A 16993-nucleotide genomic window follows, 5' to 3' on the forward strand; every position below is an offset into this window, starting at 1 on the left:
GGAGGTTTTCTGGTCAGATGAGACCATCATAAAAACACTATTTGTGGTGCAAACCCAACACTTCCCACCACCCGAAGAACACCATTCCCACAGTGAAGCATGGTGAAAGCAGCATCACACTGTGGAGATACTTTTTTTTTATCTGCAAGGACTGGAAAACTGATCAGGATTGAAGGAATAATGGATTGCAGTAAATAGAGGGCAATTATTGAGGAGAACCTTTTTCAGTCAGCCAGAGATTTGAGACCGGGACAGAGATTTATCTTCTAGCAGGACAATGGCCCTAATGATGCTGCAGTGGAAGAGGGGGGAGTGTAAGGAAAGACTTGGAATGGCTGGGTCAAATCCCAGACCTCAATCCAATGGAGATCGGTGGTATGACATGAAGACTGCAGGAAACCAATGCAACCATCTAAGGGCTCTTTCACACGAGCAGATGCTGTGCATGTAATCCGCTGCGTGAAAGAGAGCCAAGCCCCGCTCCGGACAGCAGAGACACGAAGCATTAACATGATTGATAATGCTCCGTGCCTCTCTGTGATGTTTTTACTACAAAATCACAGTGAAATAAAATTGTCAATGTGATTTTCTAGTAAAAAAGTCACAGAGAGACACGGAGCATTATCAATCATGTTAATTCTCTGTGTCTCTGCTGTCTGGAACGGGGCTTGGCCCTCTTTCACACAGCGGATTCCACGCACTGCATCCGCTCATGTGAAAGAGCCCTCACTGGAAGGAGCAAAAGAGTTTTGTCTGGAAGAATAGGCACAAATCCCAGTCTCTAGATGTGCAAAGCTAATAGACAAACCCCAAGAGACTTGTGCACTTGCAGCAAAAGGTGGCTCAGTGTACCATTGACTTTATACAGGATAAATTACTTATGCACAATAAAGGTCTCTGTTTTTTGTTCTAATTATTGTGTCTCAGTAAAAAAAAAAAAAAGAAGGTAGACATGTCGTGTAAAAAAAATGGTACAAACCTTCAAATATCTATTTTAATCTGAGTTGTAATGCAACAAATAAGTAAAAACACCAAGGGGTGAATACTTTAGCCAAGACAGTGTAAAAAGTAAATTAACCAAAATTTTTATTTACTCATGTCCATTTAACTGGTTTGGCTTGGCCTTACCAAGAAATGATGTGACACTTTCTATGTTTTTAAAGACCCCATTGAATGTAAAGTTGTCTGAAAGAAAGCAAAAAAAGAATGTTAAGACGCAATATCCTCATATCATTACAAGGGGCACATGTCAAAAAGTTACACTCACAAACACATTATAAAGACCTTTGAGAAGAGTTAATCCTTGACCCAGGGCTGCAATCAGGACAGTACTGGCAGTAGTGCAGTCAGGGACCCGGAGAAGCTCCGAGGCCAGGGCCCAGCATCCTGCAGTCTCTGACATTGGCGCCTCATTAATATCCACTTCAGTGCAGTGAGTATTAAAAGGGTTATCTGGGAATTGATATTGATGACCTATCCTCAGAATAGCTCATCAATATCAGATAGGTGAGCGACTGACTTTCGGCACCCCTGCCGATCAGCTGTTTGAAGAGGCCCCTGTGCTCACCAGAGCTCAGTCAGCGCTGTGGCCTCATCACTGCTAACCAAGCACAGCGCCGTACATTGTATAGTGGCTGCGCTTGGTATTGAAGCTCAGTCTATTCTCTTGAATGGGGCTGAGCTGCGTCTAGGCTATGTGACTGATGCACATTGCTGCCACTGGCTTAGGAAGAGACCTAAGTGCTGATGGAACACCGCGGTCTCTTTGAACAGCTGATTGGCGGATGTCCCAGAAGCCAGACCCCTGGTGATCTGATATTGATGAAGGATCCTGAGGACAGGCCATCAATATCAAATTCACAGATAACCCCTTTAATGAAGCTGGGTCTCTTGCTCTATATGGGTTTGGGTTTGGGACCCTCTCCCAGCACATTTTACTTAAGAATCAAATTTACAGGTCTCTGTGGAGATTTGAGCTCCCAATCATCTATATATCAGGCAAAAGACTTACCATTACCTTAAAGACCTACTGTGTTAGAAAGGTTTTCTATGCTTAAAGATGCTTTCTGGTAATATTAATTTTTAAGCAAGTGCCCACAGCCTGCCTCCTGAAATAGCAGATCCATACTTACCTGCTCTACACCACTCCAGTCCTGTGTTCTGCCTCCACTGTCTCCATATTTCGGTCCCCTCACTGTTTACATTCTGCTGGCTATGGGCATGGTCACATGCTCCGCTCCAGCCAATAACTGGCTCCAGCAGTGATTTGGTCACAGGCACCATGTCACCATTGAAGCCAGTCATTGGATGGAGCGGCACATGTGACCGTGTGCATAGCCAGCTGGATGTAAACATGCGGTGTACCAGAAGATAGAGGCAGCGGAGGCAGTGCAAAGGAGCATAAAGCATGGAAGTATGGATCTGTTATTTCAGGAGGCAGGCTGCGGGCACTGGTTTAAAAATAGCAGATAGCACCTTTAAGCAAAGAAAACCCTAACTTTCTAACACAGTACATCTTTAATGTAATGGTAAGTCTTCTGCCTGCCATATAAATGGTTGGGAGCTCAAATCTCCAGAGACCTGTAAATTTGATTCTTGTTATAAATAAATAATCTTCTATTTCAGGGGGCAGGAGGCAGCACTTGCTTATTCAAATTAGTATTTGAAGAAAACTTAAAAAAAAAAAATATTTTTATTTTTAAAGTTTCAAGTAAAGAAAAAGCGTCCCTTTCCCCCCCCAAAAAATTTATAAAAAAATTGTATTTTGTAATAGGGAAAAAAAGACATATTAGGTATCGCCGCGTCCGTATTGACCGGCTCTATTAAAATATCACATGATCCACCCCGTCAGGTGAATGCCGTAAAAAATAATAATAAATAAAAACAGTGTTAAAAAAGCCATTTTCTGGTCACCTTGCCTCACAAAAAGTGTAATACCAAGTGATAAAAAGTCTTATGTACCCCAAAATGGTACTAATCAAACAGTCATCTCATCCTGCAAAAAATGAGCCCCTACCTAGGACAAGTGGCTGAAAAAAAAAAATATAGGGCTCTCAGAAAATGGCAACACATAAACAAGATAAATGATTTCACTGTGTAAAACGTAACAAAAATAAAAATGATAGACATATTAGGTATTGCCGCATCTGCAACAACCTGTTGTAAATATCACATTATATGCCCCCTCAGGTGAATGCTGTAAAAATAAATAAATAAAAATATGCCAAAACAGCCATTTTTTTCACCTTGCCTCACAAAAAGTTTAATACAAAGTGATCTAAAAGTCTTATGTACCCCAAAATTTTACCAAACAGCCACCTCATCCCGCAAAAAATTAGCCCCCACATAAGACAATCACTTAAAAAATAAAAACCAATGGCACCCATAAACCTATCCATCAAAATCTGCGCTGCAAAAGCCATATGGCGCTCCTTCCGTTATGAGTCCTGCCATGTGCCCCCACAGCAGTTTACCACTACATATGGGGTGTTGCCTTATTCAGGAGAAAATGGGTAACAAATTCTGGGTGGCTTTTTCTCCTGTTACCCCTTAGGAAAATGAAAAATTTGGGGCTAAAGCAACATTTTATTGGAAGAAACAAACCATTCATTTTTACAGCCAAGTTTTTCCAAATTCCATAAAACGCTTAAAGAGGACCTTTCACTACTCTACAAACTAAAAACTAACTATACCTGTGGGCAGAGCGGCGCCCAGGGGTCCCCCTGCACTTACTAGTAAGTCTGGGCGCCGCTCCGTTCGCCCGGTATAGGCTCCGGTGTCTGCGCTCCCTCTGACTGATTTCTTGTAGGAGGCGTGTCCCTTGCTGCACTGCTGGCCAATCGCAGCGCATAGCTCATAGCCAGGCTATGTAATTACATTTACAAAACTATGCCAACATAAAGCAGACATATGGGGAATGTTGATTGATAACCATTTTATGAGGTATTAAAAATTACTTTTTTAAAATTTTGGGTAAATTTTGGATTATTTTATAAATAAAAGTGAAATATATCGACTCAAATTTACCACTGTCATGAAGTACAATGTGTCACAAGAAAACAATCTGAGAATGGCATGGATAAGTAAAAGCTTTTACCACATAAAGTGACACATGTCAGATTTGCAAAAATCAGCCTGGGATTTTATGTGAAAAGTGGCCTGGTACTGAAAGGGTTAATACTGTGCAATTACATTTTATATGTATGTTGTGATATATGTCCTTTTCATTATAACTGGTATTTACATGGCTCTGTGGAAAGGGTTAATGAATACTGAGAGACTGCTAGGACTTTGAATAGGAAACTGCTAATTTTCCACAGCTGCCATAGACTTTGAAGAAGAACATGTTTTGGAGGGAAAAGCCAGATATTGTTTACCACCAAACCCAGACAGACTGACCTTGTGACTGTCTGGTTTAGACATGTTGTTATGTCTGGAAACGTATTTTTGTCTAGAAAAACTGCTGTGTCATTGTCATTGAGTGTCATTAAAGCTGTAATGTAAGTCTATGACAGACGGAAAGTGTTACAATGTACAGTACAAACCAAAAGTTTGGATACACCTTCTCATTCAAAGAGTTTTCTTTATTTTCATGACTATGAAAATTGTAGATTCACACTGAAGGCATCAAAACTATGAATTAACGCATGTGGAATTATATACATAACAAAAAAGTGTGAAACAACTGAAAATATGTCATATTCTAGGTTCTTCAAAGTAGCCACCTTTTTCTTTGATTACTGCTTTGCACACTCTTGGCATTCTCTTGATGAGCTTCAAGAGGTAGTCACCTGAAATGGTTTCCACTTCACAGGTGTGCCCTGTCAGGTTTAATAAGTGGGATTTCTTGCCTTATAAATGGGGTTGGGACCATCAGTTGCGTTGTGGAGAAGTCAGGTGGATACACAGCTGATAGTCCTACTAAATCGACTGTTAGAATTTGTATTATGGCAAGAAAAAAGCAGCTAAGTAAAGAAAAACGAGTGGCCATCATTACTTTAAGAAATGAACGTCAGTCAGTCTGAAAAATTGGGAAAACTTTGAAAGTGTCCCCAAGTGCAGTCACAAAAACCATCAAGCTGTCACGGACGGTGTACAGGAAACAAGGCAAAGCAACATGTATAAATGACTCGCTGGATCCAAAAGCTAAGGAACCAAGGGAGACCCCTGCAGAAGACCTGGCACTTTCCCTGGCTGCTCAGCCTATGCAAAGATCCTAATGGTGGAGGTTAGCATATCCAGGAACCTTGACTATAAAGCCCTGAGCACCCTACAATAGTGAGGGGACACGACCACCGGCTCCCTACACAAGATACGGAGGGAGTCAGGGTCACCTGGGATCCAGCAAACAGAAAATAACAGATAAAGGTACAACACTTAGCTTTGTAGCAAACAGGAGAACAAAGTCAGCATGCACACACACTCCAGGAAGTAGTATAAACCGCCCAGAAAAGCATTTTGGGGAGGAATTTAAAGGGAAGCAATTAGTCCAACACATGACAGCTGAGAGAGGCTAACGAGAGGAGGAACTGAATACCACAACACAGAAACTCAAGGAGGAGGTTCTGAAAGGCCTCTGTCAGAGCTTCTCAGCTGTCTGGTTGTGACAGTACCCCTCCCTCTACGAGTGGACTCCGGACACTCAGAACCCACCTTCTCAGGATGGGACCTATGGAAAGCCCTGATGAGACGAGAGGCCTTAATGTCCGTCACTGGGATCCACATCCTCTCCTCAGGACCATACCCCTCCCAATGAACAAGGTACTGAAGAGAACCGCGGACAAGACGAGAATCCACAATCCTAGAGACCTGAAATTCAAGATTCCCATCAACCATAGTTGGAGGAGGAGGCAAAGGCGAGGGTACAATGGGTTGAACATAAGGTTTCAATAAGGACTTATGAAAAACATTATGGATCTTCCAAGTCTGAGGAAGATCAAGACGGTATGCAACAGGATTGATGACAGACAGGATTTTGTAAGGCCCAATAAACCTAGGACCCAACTTCCAGGAGGGAACCTTCAATTTGATATTCTTGGTAGACAACCACACCAGATCACCAACATTCAGGTCCGGACCAAGCACACGTCTCTTATCTGCCACACGCTTATATCTCTCACTCATGCTCTTTAGATTATCCTGAATCTTTTGCCAAATAGATGACAAAGAGGAGGAGAATCTGTCCTCATCAGGTAAACCAGAAGACCCCTCTCCCGAGAAAGTCCCAAACTGCGGATGAAACCCATATGCACCAAAAAATGGTGACTTATCAGAGGACTCCTGACAACGGTTATTTAAAGCAAACTCAGCAAGGGACAAAAAAGAACACCAATCCTCTTGATTCTCCGCCACAAAACAGCGCAGATATGTTTCCAGATTCTGATTGACGCGCTCTGTCTGGCCATTCGACTGCGGGTGGAAAGCAGAAGAGAATGACAACCGAACCCCCAAGCGAGAACAGAAAGCCTTCCAGAATCTGGAAACAAACTGTGTGCCCCTATCAGAGACTATGTCTGAAGGAATACCGTGCAATTTGACAATGTGATCAATAAATGCCTGCGCCAGCGTCTTAGCATTGGGCAAACCAGGAAAAGGGATGAAATGCACCATTTTGCTAAAACGGTCCACCACCACCAGAATCACGGTCTTCCCCGAGGAACGAGGCAGGTCCGTTATGAAGTCCATGGACAGATGTGTCCAAGGACGGGAAGGAATGGGTAAGGGAAGGAGAGGACCTGATGGCCGTGAATGAGGGACTTTGGCACGAGCGCAAGTCTCGCAGGCTGCCACAAAACCCTCAACCGACTTACGAAGCGCAGGCCACCAGAATCTCCGAGCGATGAGATCCAGTGTGGCTCTTACCCCCGGGTGCCCAGCAAGGACCGTATCATGGTGTTCTTTAAAAATCTTGTGTCTTAAAGCGAGAGGCACAAACAACCTCCCAGGAGGACAAAGATCAGGAGCCTCTGACTGGGCTGCCTGCACCTCTGCCTCCAATTCAGGAAAAAGAGCAGAGACCACCACACCTTCAGCCAAAATGGGACCCGGGTCTTCAAAATTCCCGCCTCCCGGAATACAACGTGACAGGGCATCTGCCTTCACATTCTTAACTCCAGGGCGGAACGTGACAACAAAATTAAACCTAGAAAAGAACAAAGACCATCTGGCCTGTCTCGGGTTCAGACGCTTGGCTGACTCCAAGTAGGCCAGATTTTTATGGTCAGTAAATACGGTAATAGGGTGTCTGGCTCCCTCTAGCCAATGGCGCCATTCCTCAAAAGCCAACTTGATGGCCAACAATTCCCTATCTCCCACATCGTAATTTCTCTCTGCGGAGGAGAGTTTTCTTGAGAAAAAGGCACACGGTCGCCAATTGTCAGGAGAGGAACCCTGAGACAAGACCGCCCCCACACCCACCTCAGAAGCATCAACCTCAACTATGAAGGGTAAAGAAACATCAGGTTGCAGCAAGATGGGAGCGGAAGCAAAACTCTCCTTGATATCAGAAAAAGCCTTACGCGCCTCTACTGACCAAGAAGAAAAATCTACCCCCTTTCTGGTCATATCAGTGAGTGGTTTAACAATAGAAGAATAATTCAAAATGAACTTCCTGTAATAATTGGCAAAGCCCAAAAAACGCATCAGCGCCTTCTGATTCTCAGGAAGCTCCCACTCAAGCACAGCGCGGACCTTCTCGGGGTCCATGCGAAAACCAGAAGCGGAGAGAAGAAACCCCAGAAATGGAATTTCTGGAACCCCAAACACACATTTTTCCAGTTTTGCATATAATTTATTCTCCCGCAGGATGAGCAAGACCTGACGTAAATGTTCCTTATGAGTTTTGAAATCGGGAGAAAAAATCAAAATGTCATCCAAATACACCAATACAAATTTTCCCATCAAATGATAAAAAATGCTGTTCACGAAATGCTGAAAAACGGCTGGGGCATTCATCAAACCAAAAGGCATAACCAAATTTTCAAAATGGCCCTCAGGGGTATTGAAGGCCGTCTTCCATTCGTCCCCTTCTCTGACCGTGACCAGGTTGTATGCCCCTCTTAGATCTAATTTGGAAAAGACTTTAGCCCCAACAACCTGGTAAAACAGGTCCGGGATCAGAGGAAGCGGATAAGGGTCACGAATTGTGATATTGTTCAGCTCCCTGAAATCCAGACAAGGTCTTAAAGAACCATCTTTTTTCTTAACAAAGAAAAAACCAGCGGCAACAGGTGATTTCGAGGGTCGTATGTGTCCTTTTCTCAGACTCTCAGAGATATAAGCACGCATAGCGATCCTCTCAGGTTGGGAAAGATTGTATAAACGAGATTTAGGCAGCTTGGCGTCTGGGATGAGATTAATAGGGCAATCGTACTCCCTGTGCGGGGCAAATCCTGAACTCCACTCTTAGAGAAGACATCCGAAAATTCAGAGAGAAAAGATGGTACAGTCTTAGTAGCAACCTCAGAAACAGATGTCATGAGGCAATTCTCTCTGCAAAAGTCACTCCAACCATTAATTTGCCTCGCTTGCCAATCAATGGTGGGGTTATGCTTAGTGAGCCAGGGCAGCCCCAACACCAGAGGGGTAGGTAAACCGCTAAGAACGAAACATGACACATCCTCAACATGAGCATCACTCACAATTAAACGGATATTGTGAACTATGCCCTTTAATGATTTTTGAGAAAGTGGAGCGGAATCGATAGCAAAAACAGGAATATCCTTTCCCAAAGTGCGCACCTGGAAACCATGAGTTATCGCAAATTGATTATCAATGAGATTGACCGCTGCTCCACTATCCACAAAAATCTCACAAAAAATGTTCTTGCTCTCTAGCGCCACCCAGGACAAAACGGGAACTACAAGCAAATGGAAAACCTTCAATTTCCGCCTGAACCCTGCCAATAGTAACAGACGGAACATTTTTAAAAGATTTTTTCCTGTTTGTTTCTTTATTACTCCCAGAAAACTGCCTGAATCTCCTAGAGGGACAAATATTTGCCAAATGATTTATACCTCCACAACAAAAACAAACCCTCCCATGCGGGCTGAATCTTCTATTGTAAGAAGCAATCAACCCCAGCTGCATGGGCTCCTGCTCAGAAGGGGCTGACGGCGACTGAGACCCCTGCGCACAGAATGGGACCGCTGCACTGTCCTGGGACTGAGTATGACAGGTAGGGGACATCTCTCCTCTCTCTCTAAGACGCCTGTCAATACGAACGGCCTGAGACATAGCAGAGTCCAAAGAAATAGGCCTCTCATGAAAGGCAAATGCATCTTTCAATCCCTCTGAAAGACCATGGCAAAATTGACTTCGGAGCGCAGCATCATTCCAACCAGTATCAACTGCCCATCTCCGAAATTCTGAACAGTATATTTCTGCGGATTGTTTACCCTGGAATAATAGACGTAGTTTAGACTCAGCCAGAGCAATACGATCCGGATCATCATATATCTGACCCAGGGCTAAAAAGAATTCATCCACTGAACGGAGAGGCCGTGCCCCCTCCGGCAGCGAAAAGGCCCAGGACTGAGCGTTACCCCATAGCAGCGATATAATGATCCCCACCCTCCGTTCCTCATCACCAGAGGAGTGGGGAAGAAGGCGAAAATGGAGTTTGCAAGCCTCTCTAAAACGCACAAAATTCTCACTACCCCCGGAGAACGTATCCGGGAGCGAGATCTTAGGCTCAGAACAAACTCCATGAACGCAAGCTGAACCGGTCACTTGAAGCTGAGAAAAAGTCTTACGGAGATCAGCTACCTCCAATGAAAGACCCTGGAAACGTTCAGCCAAAAGTGAAACCGGATCCATGCTTGAGACGGTTATGGCGGCTTATAATGTCACAGACGGTGTACAGGAAACAAGGCAAAGCAACATGTATAAATGACTCGCTGGATCCAAAAGCTAAGGAACCAAGGGAGACCCCTGCAGAAGACCTGGCACTTTCCCTGGCTGCTCAGCCTATGCAAAGATCCTAATGGTGGAGGTTTGCATATCCAGGAACCTTGACTATAAAGCCCTGAGCACCCTACAATAGTGAGGGGACACGACCACCGGCTCCCTACACAAGATACGGAGGGAGTCAGGGTCACCTGGGATCCAGCAAACAGAAAATAACAGATAAAGGTACAACACTTAGCTTTGTAGCAAACAGGAGAACAAAGTCAGCATGCACACACACTCCAGGAAGTAGTATAAGCCGCCCAGAAAAGCATTTTAGGGAGGAATTTAAAGGGAAGCAATTAGTCCAACACATGACAGCTGAGAGAGGCTAACGAGAGGAGGAACTGAATACCACAACACAGAAACTCAAGGAGGAGGTTCTGAAAGGCCTCTGTCAGAGCTTCTCAGCTGTCTGGTTGTGACACAAGCGCTACAAAGAAACTGGCTCACATGCGGACCGCCCCAGGAAAGGAAGACCAAGAATCACCTCTGCTGCGGAGGATAAGTTCATCCGAGTCACCAGCCTCAGAAATCGCAGGTTAACAGCAGCTCAGATTAGAGACCAGGTCAATGCCACACAGAGTTCTAGCAGCAGACACATCTCTAGAACAACTGTTAAGAGGAGACTGTGTGAATCAGGCCTTCGTGGTAGAATATCTGCTAGGAAACCACTACTAAGAACAGGCAACAAGCAGAAGAGACTTGTTTGGGCTAAAGAACACAAGGAATGGACATTAGACCAGTGGAAATCTGTGCTTTGGTCTGATGAGTCCAAATTTGAGATCTTTGGTTCCAACCACCGTGTCTTTGTGCAACGCAGAAAAGGTAAACGGATGGACTCTACATGCCTGGTTCCCACCGTGAAGCATGGAGGAGGAGGTGTGATGGTGTGGGGGTGCTTTGCTGGTGACACTGTTGGGGATTTATTCAAAATTGAAGGCATACTGAACCAGCATGGCTACCACAGCATCTTGCAGCGGCATGCTATTCCATCCGGTTTGCGTTTAGTTGGACCATCATTTATTTTTCAACAGGACAATGACCCCAAACACACCTCCAGGCTGTGTAAGGGCTATTTGACCATGAAGGAGAGTGATGGGGTGCTGCGCCAGATGACCTGGCCTCCACAGTCACCGGACCTGAACCCAATCGAGATGGTTTGGGGTGAGCTGGACCGCAGAGTGAAGGCAAAAGGGCCAACAAGTGCTAAGCATCTCTGGGAACTCCTTCAAGACTGTTGGAAGACCATTTCAGGTGACTACCTCTTGAAGCTCATCAAGAGAATGCCAAGAGTGTGCAAAGCAGTAATCAAAGCAAACGGTGGCTACTTTGAAGAACCTAGAATATTACATATTTTCAGTTGTTTCACACTTTTTTGTTATCTATATAATTCCACATGTGTTAATTCATAGTTTTGATGCCTTCAGTGTGAATCTCCAATTTTCATAGTCATGAAAATAAAGAAATTTGCGCCTCCCCTGTCATTGAACCCCTCAGATGCCACGTTCATCACTGATTGTGGCATCTAAAATGAATATTAAGGCCTTTCAGGGGTTGATCAACAACAAAAAAATGTAATCATACCTAGTGTACCTCATAGATTTGAGCTCAAAGACACGAGATTTTGAGCAGGTTCTTTAAGCAAAATGGCCACAGCGGCCTCTTCGCACTCAAATAGATGACAAAAGTATGATTTTTTTTTGTTATTTTTACCACCATTTCAGGAAAAATCTATTTGCTACCATAAAGCTAGAAGAAATTCGGCTTCATGGCAAATACATTTTTTCCTGAAATTCAGATTGAAGTCCAGATTGAAATTTGTGAACTTTGATTCGCTCTACACTATTCATGGCCACTACCCAATGTTCAGAGTTGTGCTGTCCCGTTCAAGCATCTTATTGGTGCAGGGGTGCCAGATGTCAGGCCCCAGCTAGTCTGAAATTGGTGACCAATCCTAAGGATAATTGGGTTGCACCAGATTTGAAAAATATGTCCACCTTGTTCTACAACCAGCACCCCACCTGTTCATGAGTTGTTTCTGATATTGCAGATCAGATTCATTGAAGTGAATGAGGCTAAGCTGCAATACCAAACATGGCGCTCTTTTTGGAAAATAGCAGCCATGTTTTTCAATCGCCAAAGCCCCTTTAACCCTTTTATGATGCAGCTAGTTGTGGCTTTAAGGGTGCAATGATTTTTATTTTTCATTTTTGCATTTTAAATGGACGAGTTAATACTAGCTTAATGACTGCATTTAGGTGTTTTACTTTTAGTGGGTTCACTGTGCAGTATTAAAGTGATACAAAATGTAAACTTTTTTCTTTTTTCTGTCGATGGACATGTGAGGGCTTTTTTTTGTTTTCTTGTGCGGTTTTCTATAGTTTTCATTGGTTCAATTTTGGGGCACATACAGCAGGAGTTTTTAATCACTTTTTATTTCTTTGGGAGGCAGGATGAACAAAAAAACGAATTCTGGCACTGTTTATATGTTTTATTTTTTTATTTTTTTTATTTCTTGCTCATTTTATCGTATGTGTTTCTACTGATGTGCCCATACCAATTATGTGTGATATTATTATTTTTTTATTCCAATAATAATGGCATTTTAGGTTTAAAAAACATTAGCACTGTTCTCTTTTTGTTCTACAGAAAACCTTTTTTGAACTTTTTTTTTACCCCCTGTAGGTGACTTAAAGGGACACTGACAGGCAAATTCAGCATATTGTGTTATATATCTGACATTACAGGTCTTATACAGTCTATTAAAAGCATGTAAGTATCCCCCCTGTCCACCTTCTAAATACCGAAATATAAAGTTTTATAACTTGCCTGTCTCCTCACCAATCTGCCCAAGGGGCGGCGTTTCATCTGAAAATGCGCCCAGCCAGCTGCTCCCAACTGCCGTTCGCTGGGCGGGGCTGCAACTCTCCCCAGTCACGATCCTGCGTATGGTTGATAGAATCTTCTTGGCAGCGTCCGTCTAATCCTCTGCGCCTGCGCCCCGCCGTGGTTAGATCGCGCCTGCTGTACACACCCTGCCTGCGTTCCCAGAGGCAGCTGCAGCCTCTGCCTCATGCCCCAGGCACTGTTCAAAGCAGCGCTTCAGAGCGCTGCTCACTCACATCTCCAAAGGGGTTAATGATATTGCGGAGAGTTGTAGCCCCGCCCAGCGAAGTGAATATTGATGAGCTGGGCGGGGCTACAGAACGGCAGTTGGGAGCAGCTGGCTGGGCGCATTTTCAGATGAAACACTGCCCCTTGGGCAGATTGGTGAGGAGACAGGCAAGTTATAAAACTTTATATTTCGGTATTTAGAAGGTGGACAGGGGGGATACTTACATGCTTTTAATAGACTGTATAAGACCTGTAATGTCAGATATATAACACAATATGCTGAATTTGCCTGTCAGTGTCCCTTTAAAGTTACAATCCTTTGATTGCTTCTATACTACACTGCAATATTTCTGTTCACTGCCAAGCAGCCTACTAGGCCTATGTACATGACAGACCTGGAGGCCATTGATAGACCCCCAGCTGCCACAGCAACCCATTATCACCCTGTGATTGTCTTGTCAGGTGGATATAGGCCATGTGACCAATGAACTTGACTAAAGAAGTGCCGTGGCCTCTTCAAACAGCTGGCAGATCCCCACCGATCAGATACTTATGACATATCCTGAGGATAGGTCATCAATATTTTACTTCTGGAAAACCCTTTTAAGATTCCAGTTTCTTGGCCATCCTTTCATTAATAGGTGGAACACTTTAATTGATACAGTATGGTATTTGCTGACCATGATGCAGTGTTACATTAGTATTTCCCCTCTTACTTACTAATGTTCCTTAAGGGTAGATCAGTAAGCTCTGGATACACAGGAGATACTCCGGATTCTTGAGCATATGTAGTGTCTGAAAGACAAGGAAAATTATTATATGGAATATCAAGAACATGATGTAATCTACAGCTAAGGCGGCCATTGTGTTTTTTTATAGTCATTGGTAGACCTTTCTTGTACTCAGGATCACTCTACATGAATGTTAATGTAGTACTTCATCTTGTAAGACACCCAATATTAGGAGCCATAGACAGTCAACCTATAAATGGTTGGTGGGTGGCATCAGATTGGGTGCAAACCAACCTGCACCTTATTGTTTTATGTTCACAGTCAATGTGACTTAAGTATCTCTTCTGATTGGATCCACCAAGAAACCACAGAATAATACATCACTGTACCCCATAACTACACACAGTGCACCATACTTATCAGCAATTAGAAAATAAATATCAGAACATTTGTACCCCCACTCCACAATTGCTCCATTATGCCGACTTTGGGTGGGATTGGCATAAACTCACCCCTAAGACAGACCATTTTGATGGATTGCCCCACCAAAATCGGAACTGTTGACAAGTACACATGTTACCACTATATTATATTTCTTATGGTATTGCTTCCTTGTATCATTGAGCTCATGGGTTCAAGTTCAATCAAGGACATCTGTATGGAGTTTGTCTGTTTTTGTAGGTGCCTTCCCACAGTCCGAAAACATACTGATAGGTTATTTGACCTCATTGTTTGATTTAGACTATGAGTTCCACTGGGCACATGGACTATGCTGACACTATATACATACCATGAAACATCTCATTATCTGGTTCGAGATCTCTGTTCCATCATATACTATGCATACTGGTTATCTTCTTTGAGAGGATCACCATTCTGGAAGACCTTTTTTCAATGCAATTTTGAGTGGTCATCATATCAAAGAGGTTTCACTGTCATATGAACCAAAGGATGTTCTGACTCTGGGCAGCTTCCAAATTTGCTATCCTCTTTATTTGAAATAAGCTAACACACTTTGCATCATTCTATCCAAATATACTATCTAAGATACAGTTGCAAGAAAAAGTATGTGAACCCTTTGGAATGATATGGTTTTCTGCACAAATTGGTCATAAAATGTGATCTGATCTTCATCTAAGTCACAACAATAGACAATCACAGTCTGCTTAAACTAACAACACACAAATAATTAAATGTTACCATGTTTTTATTGAACACACCATGTAAACATTCACAGTGCAGGTGGAAAAAGTATGTGAACCCTTGGATTTAATAACTGGTTGAACCTCCTTTGGCAGCAATAACTTCAACCAAATGTTTCCTGTAGTTGCAGATCAGATGTGCACAACGGTCAGGAGTAATTCTTGACCATTCCTCTTTACAGAACTGTTTCAGTTCAGCAATATTCTTGGGATGTCTGGTGTGAATCGCTTTCTTGAGGTCATGCCACAGCATCTCAATCGGGTTGATGTCAGGACTCTGACTGGGCCACTCCAGAAGGCGTATTTTCTTCTGTTTAAGCCATTCTGTTGTTGATTTCCTTCTATGCTTTGGGTCGTTGTCCTGTTGCAACACCTATCTTCTGTTGAGCTTCAGCTAGTGGACAGATGGCCTTAACTTCTCCTTCAAAATGTCTTGATAAACTTGGGAATTAATTTTTCCTTCGATGATAGCAATCCGTCCAGGCCCTGATGCAGCAAAGCAGCCCCAAACCATGATGCCCCCACCACCATACTTCACAGTTGGGATGAGGTTTTGATGTTGGTGTGCTGTGCCTCGTTTTCTCTACACATAGGTCTTCTGAGAGCTCTTTTGTACAAGACATCATTCACATCAGGCAATGCTTCTTGTGAAAAGCAAACCCAGAACTGGTGTGTGTTTTTTATAGGGCAGGGCAGCTGTAACCAACACCTACAATCTCATCTCATTGATTGGACTTCAGTTGGCTGACACCTCGCTCCAATTAGCTCTTGGAGATGTCATTAGTCTAGGGGTTCACATACTTTTTCCACCTACACTGTGAATGTTTACATGGTGTACTCAATAAAAACATGGTAACATTTAATTATTTGTGTGTTATTAGTTTAAGCAGACTGTGATTGTCTATTGTTGTGACTTAGATGAAGATCAGATCACAGTTTATGACCAATTTGTGCAGAAATCCATATCATTCCAAAGGGTTCACATACTTTATCTTGCAACTGTATCTTCTCCAGAAATGTAATACTGTTCTTTCTCCACTATCTTGGTGACTCTAAGGCAGGGCTGGCCAACCCGCAGCTCTCCAGCTGTAAAACTACAATTCCCACCATGCCCTGCTGTAGGCTGATAGCTGTGAGCATTCTAGGCATGCTGGGAGTTGTAGTTTTGCAACAGCTGGAGAGCCGTAGGTTGGCCATCCCTGCTCTAAGGGCTCTATTAGACTGTGATTTTGGGCCAATTATTTAATGCTCATTCCCGATAATTAGCCCTTATAATCGAGCAGCCAATGAATGAGGAAATGCTCGTTTATCCGCTGATTGGCACCTTTCATCAGGCTGAAAGATGTCTGATAATTGGTGGAACGTCTCCTTGTGTAATCGCGGATATTCTGTCGATCATCTATAGAAAAGAATGAGGGAAGAACAATGGAGGTAACAATCATTCCTCTCTCATTCAAAGTTTACATTTGCCTGTGTTTATCATCCATTGGCACTCATATTGTCCGAAGATCAGTCAGTGAAATATCACTATGAGAATTACCAACATGTCTTGATCACACCTTGGAGAATTAGGCACCAGCACAAATTATACATGTAGAAAATGCAATGTTAAGAATAATAACAAAGAAGAAAGACAAAAATTTGCAAAAAGAAAAGAAGAGTCTTTTTATGGTCCATTTAAATGGGTATTTCCTCATCTGGGACCTGTTCTTATTGCCAGGACAGGCCTGGAAGCAAAGAAGAGGATGTCCGACAAGCATGGCCACTCTCCTTTTTCTGCTATGGGAGTTCTGAAAATAGCCAAGCACTGTTGGGCTATTTCAAACAGTCCCATAGCAGTGAATGTGGAGGTGGCTGTTTATGTGTGGTGCACTCTCCATTCACCACTATGGAACTTCCAAAAATACCCAAGTGCACTCACCCAGCTATTTTCAGAACTCCTATAGAAATGAATGGAGAGCATGCTGCTCATGCGCGGTATTCTTTCCTTCACTTCTG

The 16993-nt window shown here is 43.2% G+C and overlaps 1 protein-coding gene across 1 annotated transcript in view; it reads right to left on the reverse strand.

Annotated features, from left to right (window-relative positions):
- OC90 (otoconin 90) overlaps positions 1–2283 on the reverse strand; it is a 70257-nt gene extending 67974 nt beyond the window's left edge. The window contains exons 1-2 of the mRNA XM_044293684.1: positions 2133–2283; positions 1129–1185 (exon numbers count right to left, since the gene is read on the reverse strand). Coding sequence (XP_044149619.1) covers positions 1129–1185; positions 2133–2283 — 208 coding nt within the window. The remainder of the gene's footprint in view (positions 1–1128; positions 1186–2132) is intronic.
- Between the last annotated feature and the right edge of the window lie 14710 nt (positions 2284–16993).

This window comes from Bufo gargarizans, chromosome 5 (genome assembly GCF_014858855.1).
Source record: "Bufo gargarizans isolate SCDJY-AF-19 chromosome 5, ASM1485885v1, whole genome shotgun sequence".
Taxonomy (NCBI): Eukaryota; Metazoa; Chordata; class Amphibia; order Anura; family Bufonidae; genus Bufo; species Bufo gargarizans.